General features: G+C 30.9%; 1 protein-coding gene across 1 annotated transcript; it reads left to right on the top strand.

Moving 5' to 3' along the window:
* Positions 1-7,339: 7,339 nt before the first annotated feature.
* LOC108214665 (probable galacturonosyltransferase-like 7) lies at positions 7,340-9,064 on the top strand. Its single transcript, XM_017386794.2, has one exon. It carries the CDS (start codon positions 7,791-7,793, stop codon positions 8,868-8,870), a length of 1,080 nt encoding a protein of 359 aa, XP_017242283.1. The 5' UTR covers positions 7,340-7,790; the 3' UTR covers positions 8,871-9,064.
* Positions 9,065-9,709: the final 645 nt, after the last annotated feature.

The raw sequence follows: 9,709 nt of genomic DNA, 5'->3' as shown, positions 1-9,709 counted from the left end.
ACAAATATCACCATTTATTTATTAATAATAATATATTAATAATATTATATTTATATATATATGTCGTCCGTGTTAATTGTAGAAGATCGATTTTTTAAGTTAGTAAATCTTAAAAAAAAATAACGTGTTTTAGTTAAAAAGGTAATTAATATATTACTCGATGTTATTTTAGAAGATTGAGTTTTTTTTTAGTTTGAAAATATAACAAAGATAATATATTTTAGTTAAAAAGAATAATTAGTTATATAGATAGGCTTGTATTTTAGCCCAAAGTTTAAAAAAAAATTAGTTATATAGATATGCCTTTATTCGGTCTAAATACCGATTGAGCAAATTTTCAATGTTTCGGCTTTAATAGTATAGTAAATCTTTAAAAAGATAACATGTTTTAGTTAAAAAAAGTAATAACTATATTGCTCGACGTTATTTTATAAAATTGAGTTTTTTTAATTAGAAAATATAAAAAGATAATATATTTTAGTTAAAAAGAATAATTAGTTATAAAGATAGGCTTGTATTTCAACCAAAGTTTAAAAAATAATTAGTTATATAGATAGGCCCGTATTTCGGCCCAAATATCGACCGACCAAACTTTCAATGTTTCGGTTTTAATAGTATAGTATAGATTTGGGCTCAAAGTTTCGGTTTTAGCAATATAGTATAGATTTGGACCCAAAGTTATAAGAAATAATTAGTTATATGGATTGGCCCATGTAGAAGATCGGTTTTTTACATTAGTAAATCTTAAAAAAGATAACGTGTTTTAATTAAAAAGATAATTAATATATTACTCGATGTTATTTTAGAAGATTTAGTTTTTTTTAGTTAGAAAATATAAAAAAGATAATATATTTTAGTTAAAAAGAATAATTAGTTATATAGATAGGCTTGTATTTTAGCTCAAAGTTAAAAAAAATTAGTTATATAGATATGCCTGTATTCGGCCTAAGTATCGATTGAGCAAATTTTCAATGTTTCGGCTTTAATAGTATAGTAAATCTTTAAAAAGATAACATATTTTAGTTAAAAAGGTAATGACTATATTGCTCGACGTTATTTTAGAAGATTGAGTTTTTTTAATTAGAAAATATAAAAAGATAATATATTTTAGTTAAAAAGAATAATTAGTTATAAAGATAGGCTTGTATTTCAACCAAAGTTTAAAAAATAATTAGTTATATAGATAGGCCCGTATTTCGGCCCAAATATCGACCGACCAAACTTTCAATGTTTCGGTTTTAACAGTATAGTATAGATTTGGGCTCAAAGTTTCGGTTTTAGCAATATAGTATAGATTTGGACCCAAAGTTATAAGGAATAATTAGTTATATGGATAGGCGTGTGTTTCGGTTCAAGTATCGACCGACCCAAAGTTATAATGAATAATTAGTTATATGGATAGGCCTGTATTTCGGCCCAAGTACCGACCGACCGACCAAATTTTTAATGTTTCGGTTTTAATAGTATAGTATAGATATTTAGTCTCTTTTGAGGAAGAAAAGGAAATTAAGATAATAATATAGTAATTAATTGGTTGCGGGTGAATTCTTTTTGGTGGTGAGCACTTTTCATGACAATCATATGAAAACGTATCATGGAAAACTTGGGTGTTAGGTTAGTTTTGGCGAGTTCATTACTATTGCTGGAAAAATTGTTTTATTTTGTGTCTGTTTTGCTAAATTAAACATTGTTTGTTTTGTTTTTATTGTATAACAAATGTAAGATTACTTTATTTGAATATGTAAAGTGTTTTTCTTTTGTAAGCAACATGTAGGGTATGGTATTGTATATATGGAATTTTGAAAATTTAAATGTTTATCCTATTTATGTGTCATAAGGATGGTCTTAAAAATTTCTAATTCAGCCGATTAATTCCTCATAACCCCCTGCAGGTGCCTTCCCGTTACGATTAATCGCTATAAATTCTTCTTAAATAATATTCTATATAATAAATTAAATTAATATATTTAATATAATTTTAATATTATAATATATTTAAATTTTAGTCTGATTAATCTCCGATTGTCCGATTAATTTCTAATGAGCACCTCCAGCAATTAATTCTGAAATCCGTTTACAACCACAAGCGTAAATAAATTTATGTTTTTATTTTGTACGACATGATTTACATGTCTTTTAAATTATTTGGAGAGACTAGAGTTTACAGTCTCCTTCAACAAAGAAGAAGAATTATGTTATCTGACTATCTGTTGTTAGGCTATTTGTCTATTTTGCTGCATAAAATGATATATAAATAGCAACAATATCTCACAATAAAAGTAAGAAATTGACTTTAAATTATTGAACAATTATTCGTTCTTAATGTCATCATGTTAATAAATAATTCAAACTCTACAGCTCTACAAGACATTTCTTCGAAGTCTCATAAAGTATTGAATAATGCTCTTGAAAAGTTCCTTAGTCGACATAATACGTTTGAATAATATAGAAGCAACTCATATAAGATCACATACGTATTTCATATTTCAGCATAATACACGTGTGTATGAAAGTATGGCTGCACCGACAACGGCATAAACTCGTCTAATATTGCCCATATTTTACCTTGACACTCTTTTTAATTTCTTTTGTTTTTTATTGAATCAACCATAACTCCACGAGAATGATATTGACATTTTAACCACCAGGGACTTTTTAATTAATTCAACTCATGAGGATCCACACTTTTTCGTATAGATTATCTCTTGCTTTTTCTTATATGATTCTATACAATTAATACTTTTGACGTGATAAATAAATAATTTATGTCAATACGTGAAAGTTTATTATTATTATTATGAGATTAATCATAGAGTAGAATACGAAATATTTTTTTTAAAGTACTTAACATTTTGTTTATATAATGCGATAACAGTAAAATCTAAGGTATCATATCATATAATATATACACAGTCATTTCATTCTAATTATCTGGTCGATTCTTTTATCAATGAAACATAATTATTTAATATGTTAGTAAGATAATTTTTAGTCAAATTATATTAATTGAATATAAACAATAATTCTAGAATAAATTAAATATATGACCTGTTAAGAAGCGGTTGACCCTGATTAAAATGAAAGGAATAAATATAATCACTGTTGAAGTTTTTATTTTGCAAACTTTAATAATGAAGCAAGTATAGGCTTTATCCTGCCAGGCTTATACAAGTGGATAAAATAAATATTTGTACAACATGCTTCGTTTTTATATTGGCTTGTAAAACTTGTGGTAAATAAATAATAGAATATAAATTACTTGGAGTAAAAAAATACTGTAAAAGTAACGTTTTATGGCGAACCTGGTCAAATGGCTGCTGCTACGTACCCTAAGACTGAGTAATCCAACGGCTACAATGACTGAGATATATGTCAGTGCTCAGCAGTATCCTGGGTCAATCCTATCATATTTACACATGAATAATATGCACACGCATTTTATTCATTTAATTAATTACTTGTTCTTTTTGTTTTCGATTTACTGAACATGCAACGGCCTTCTTCTTTTCCCGTCCCACCGCAAAGTCCAGAAAATTATTATTATAATTTGTGAAACTACTTCAATTTCTCTCTGATTAAACTAAACCTTAAAAAAATGTAGTTGAAATTTTTTGAAGATGATTTGTATTATACTCCCTCCGTCCTCTCTTACATGTCCATTTTGATTTTTGAGGAGTCAAATTGACTATTTTTTTACTAAACATTATAAATTATCCATTCATTATTTTTAAAATCTGAAAGTTGCATATTAAAATAGACTAAATATACATTCTAATGATATAATTTTTATTATTTTTCACAATTATATGATATATGTAAATTTCAGTCAAAATATAGTAAATTTGGCTAGTCAACAGTCAAACTGGACATGTAAATAGGGACGGAGGGAGTATTAATTAACGTTGATCACCGTATGGATTCTGCATAACTTACGTGATCCAATCCGCACCGAAATATAGTTTAAGGTTATAATTCAACTATTTTAAAATCCGTAATTTATGGATTGATTTCGATTTGATCGTACCGCTTCAAACCAAATTACTAAGAATTAACATAATGAGAGAATAAAAAAATTCAAAAAAAAGTTGCGAGTTTATAACTGAAAAAAATATAATATTTGATCTTATATATAGGCCAACATTAAGGAGGTATTTTTTATATGTAGTTACATAGTACACAATTGCAAATCATCAATTTTATTACAAATTTTATTATAGAATACATATAAAATGAGATTCTAATAGAGAATAATATAACATATATCAATTATAAGTAATTTAACACTTAAAATTTGAAGAAAAAAGTTTATTTTCAAAATTGATTCTACAACAGAATAATTCTAGATGATTTATTATTCTATTATATAATCATGTTGAGATATTTCATAATTTTAGATGATTTTTTGATAAAAAAATTGTATAAGTTCACTTTCGATTTAATAATCAAAATTTATACTCCCTCCGTCCCTTCCATTTCTTTACACTTTCTTTTTGAGATGTCCCACCCAATTCTTTACATTTCAAAACTTACCAAAAATAGATAATGGGTCCCACCACTTTCTCTACTTCTCTTTCCTTTTCACACTACTTTTACTCCACTATCCTCTTTTTATACATTAAAAATCAATAGGTCCCATCACTTTCCCCACTTTTCTTCCTCTTTTCCACTACTTTATACATATTTCTTAACCTCCGTCCCTCCCATTTCTTATCGAATGGGTTGGGCGCGGAGGTTAAGAAATATGTATAAATTAGTTGAAAAGAGGAAGAAAAGTGGGTAAAGTGGTGGGACCCATTGATTTTTAATGTATAAAAAGAAGATGGTGGAGTAAAAGTAGTGTGAAAAGGAAAAAAAGTGGAGAAGTGCTGGGACCCATGGACTATTTTTGGTAAGTTTTGAAATGTAAAGAATTGGATGTGACATCCCAAAAAGGAAATGTAAAGAAATGGGAGGGACGAAGGGAGTAATTTTTTTTTATCTGTATCAACTTAAACCGAATTAAACGGTTCAATTCAGTTACGAATTACATATTTATTTGAAATTTTGAAAAATCATAATTGCATGATTCGATTTCAGTTTAATTTAGATTCAAACCAAATCAAACACGATCACCTGAAATTATTTGAAATGACTTGCAATTTACAGCTGGTCACTCTGCCACATGCTAATTTAGTGTACGGTTACTACTGAAATAGTCGGATGCTGCATAGACGTACGGTTCAATTATCAAATGCCAGGGGACACACGACCTCACGGTTCATGTAAAGGGTAACCTCATGCTATTGGAGTACTCCCTCCGTCCCCCTGAGTAGTATACATTGGGGGACGGGGACGCGGCACGGACTTTAATGCTCATATAAAGCGTAGTTGTGTAATCTATTTTTAAAAATTTTCTTTTCTGAATTAAAGTTTGGATGTTATATTTTTATACAAAAAAAGAAAATCTCGAAAATAAGTTACGGAACTATATTTTATAAGAGCATTGAAATGCGTGTCGAGCAGTTAAAAAGAAACGTATAGAATTAAATGGGACAGAGGGAGTATTATTTGTTAAGTAAATTTTTATTTTTATCGATTAGTCTTGCATTCTTACAACGTAACATTATGGAACCGTTTGAGTGTGTTTAAAATAAGTATTTTTTGCTTAAAATAAATAAGTGAAGTAGAAGTTGGAAGCAAGACTCATAAATGATTAAAGTGTTTGATAAATAAGTAAAAACCCTGAAACAAAAGCAAGCATTCCTAACTTTTTATAAGTGCTTCTTGATTTTTTTACACAAACGGTACGAATAAGTGCTTTTAGCTTATAAACCAGAAGCTGGGCTTAAAAGCTGTAAACAAACACCTCCTATATTTAAGGTCTCTTGTCAAGGGAAAAAGTATGTTGTATGCAATATTTGCTCGATGTTTGGATAATTTTATGGCTCTAATTTTTTGATGACTCTTTCGAAAATTTGAATTTTGATTGAACTCCTGAATTTGGTCAAATGATATATTTGAATATATAAAAAGGTTAAATCAAATTTTAGTTGAAATTCAAGAAATTTAAGTACAAGGATAAGACTGAGATTATGCATTAACTTTATGTAGACTTCAGATAAAAAATAAATAAGTATGCCCTTTATTTTTCTCCTGGCTTTGTTGGGGATCTTCATCGATTTTCACCAATTAAAAATCTCAGATAAGTTATTTTTCTTTTTTAGTTTGTACTTGTTACTTCATTGATACTTCTCACTTGGCTAAAAAATCTGTAATTTTTTAAATTTTTTATTGGTGAATTTTTTTTCCAATTTCTTTTGGTTTCGTTACCCTCTCTTCTCATAATTAGGTATTTTTTTCCATCTTCTAATTTAACTCAATATTAATAATGTTAGATTGCTGAATTAATAGCTCAAACTAGTTGCGTTCAAACGATACATACATATATCAATTTCAAATAAATGTATGAATCTTGAAATAATCAGTGACATAATCTATTTTAAGTTTGTTTGACTCAGTTTTTTTTAGACGTCGCATGACTTTTCATTATTATATTTTCTCTTTAGTGGGATAGATATTAAGCGTTACAAGATTTCATGGCATAAAAAAGAAGAAGCTTTTTAAATGAATGCCGACATTATTTGATATAAACTCTCCACATAACCAAACCAAGCCGGAATTTTATTCCAATCTCCAAAATATATACAATTCCTTACTAAATTCTTATTCCATATCTTATAGTCTTTACATAGAAATTAAGATAGATGTGAGATTTTTAACTAAAAAATTATTTAATACTCCCTCTGTTTTTTAATATATGACGTTTGACTTTTTGGCACACACTTTTAAGTGTTTTGACCGGGTAGTTAAAAGTTGTATTTTTGAAATTTTCTTTTTTGAATAAAAATATACAATCAAAACTTTAATTCACAAAAAAAATCAATTAAAAATAATAATTATTACTATGTGGTCAACCCACTTAAAAGTACGTGCCCAAGTCAAAAGTGTCATATAAAAAAAAACAGAGGGAGTAACTAAGAAAAAATGTTTTAAATTTGTGTATAAAATTCAAACCAAAAAGTTATTTATCTGAGTCCGTTTCTAAAAATTTGGACAAATCAATATTACCGTTAACTCGAAATTTTCGGGGGAAGTAATAACATGGAGTATCTCATATCTGGATAAACTTTATCATACTTATCTATAACAATAAATAAATATTTAAAATGATAGTAGTAATGAAATCACCCAAATTTAGAGGGAGTAGTATAAAAATAGAAAAAGATGACATGCACAAGAGTCCATGTGTACAGTGCAGAAGGCTGTGGTGGCACCTAGGCCTGAGATATTCAGCTGTCATTATGTTTAATGACAACAATTCCAGCTGTTTCTTCCTCTCTTCCATCTCTCTCCCTGTCTCTCTCCGCCTCTCTCCCTCTCTTTCTCTTCTCCCTTTCTTATTTACTCCTCCCCCTCCTTTTCTATATCAAAATTATTGTCTCTTCTCTCTCCCTCATCTCTCTCTCCCTCATCTCTCTCATGGTAAGCATCTCTTCTGCAAATTTCCTCAGCAACTAAACAACAACTAGCTATCAGCTTCTCAATACACCACAATTTGTTACCGTACTCCACTGCGACGCTCCGTCGTCGCAGAATGGATTATTGAAAGCAAGATAAATATACTTAGCACAGCTCTGGCGGACCTCAGAGGAACCTTGGCGTTCTTGCTATCGTCGATTTCACCGGACTCTCTTGTCTATCTTCAGTTCAACAAGAAATTAAGAACACGGAGAAGAAAAACAGACAGCAAAATGCTCTGGATTATGAGATTCTCCGGATTCTTCTCCGCCGCGATGATTATGATCGTCTTGTCTCCGTCGCTGCAATCATTTCCTCCAGCCGAAGCAATCAGATCTTCGAACGCTGAATATGATAAATATCATTTATCCGCGCAAATTAACAATAAGTTCTCCTTCCGTAGAGCCTCACATTTCCGTAATGCAGACGAATGCAGCAGCTCAAAATTGGGGAAAACAAGCGTCTGTGATCCTTCGCTCATTCACGTAGCGATTACTCTCGATATCGAGTATCTCCGTGGCTCAATTGCAGCTGTGCATTCGATTTTACAACATTCAATGTGCCCGGAGAACATCTTCTTTCACTTCCTGGTCTCGGAATCCAATTTGGAGAGCGTAATCTCGTCTACATTCGATCAATTGAACTTTAAGGTGTATTACTTCAATCCGGATCTAGTGCGGACTCTAATTTCATCTTCGGTTCGACAAGCGCTGGAGCAGCCGCTCAATTACGCGAGAAATTATCTCTCCGATCTTCTCCCAAGTTGCGTGAAGCGTGTCATATATCTCGATTCCGATTTAGTACTTGTCGATGATGTTTCCAAACTTTGGACCACAAATTTGGGGAAAAAGACAATCGGAGCTCCGGAATATTGTCACGCGAATTTCACCAAATATTTCACCGATAAATTCTGGTCTAATAGCTATTCAAGAACATTTTCGGGACGAAAGCCCTGTTATTTCAATACAGGCGTTATGGTGATAGATATTGCGAAATGGAGGCGTATCGGGTACACGAGACGACTCGAAAGATGGATGGAGATCCAGAAGAGTGAACGGATCTATGAACTCGGATCGCTGCCACCGTATCTGCTCGTATTTGCTGGCCAGGTGGCACCGATTGAGCACAGGTGGAACCAACATGGACTAGGTGGTGATAATGTCAAGGGGAGTTGCCGAGATTTGCATCCGGGTCCGGTTAGTTTGTTGCATTGGAGCGGGTCGGGTAAGCCGTGGCTCCGGCTTGATTCGAAGCAGGCTTGTCCGTTGGATATGTTATGGGCGCCTTATGATTTGTACGGACAATCAAGATGAAGCTCAGCGGAAGTATTGCCGGTAAATGTTTTTTGTTAGCTTAAAATTTGTTTTATTATGTTAACCGTTCAGTATAATTTTAAATTTTTTTTTTTGTGGAATATTGACTGATTACCAGTTTTCAGACCATCTGTATTCTATTTTATTAGTCCTCTGTATTTGAAATAAACAGGAAAAAAAAAACCATTGACATATTTCCGTTTTCTTAAGATATCGTCTGCTCTCATTCCGGAGTTTTGTGTACAGGATACGTGTTACACTATCATGTATAAGTTTTGCATACTGAATATAGACATTTTTCATTACTTTTTGTTTAAACTCCATCCGAATACAGACAACATTTACTAGTCATTTAAACTCTCTTCCAAAACTCCGTTCGAATAGAGACATTTTCCGTTACTTTTTATTTAAATTCCTTGAAAACTCCGCTCGAATACAGACATTTTCCGTTACTTTTTATTTAAACTCCGTCCGAACTGAGACATTATTTATGACCTGTCATTTAAACTCCCATGCATGAGTTTTGCACCATGGTATAGTTCAATTTTGGTGGCATGGTAAATTCTTTAGTATCATAAGGTGGATGTGAATGAGTAAAATAGGGTAAATTTTATTAGATGTGCAGGTGTTGTTGGCCAACTAGCAGTAGTGTAATATTTAGTGATGATCTTGTGTCTGTAAAACATATCTGAGCATTTTGTCTTCTAATATTAAAATTAGTCTTGTACCATAGATTAATCATTAATGCAAAAGGGACAGGCTATTTTACAGACTGTACTTTCAGCTTTGTTTAGTACAGTGATAATCTTGTTGCATTGTTTTTGTGGATGTAGAAAACA

The sequence above is a fragment of the Daucus carota genome, chromosome 3 (assembly GCF_001625215.2).
Source record: "Daucus carota subsp. sativus chromosome 3, DH1 v3.0, whole genome shotgun sequence".
In the NCBI taxonomy this organism is placed as follows: domain Eukaryota; kingdom Viridiplantae; phylum Streptophyta; class Magnoliopsida; order Apiales; family Apiaceae; genus Daucus; species Daucus carota.
Note: the sequence above shows the minus strand (reverse complement) of the source record. Positions and strands in the feature narration are given on the sequence as shown.

Excerpts from the sequence above, each read along its gene's own strand:
- LOC108214665 (XM_017386794.2), top strand. The coding sequence starts at position 7,791 with ATGCTCTGGATTATGAGATTCTCCGGATTCTTCTCCGCCGCGATGATT.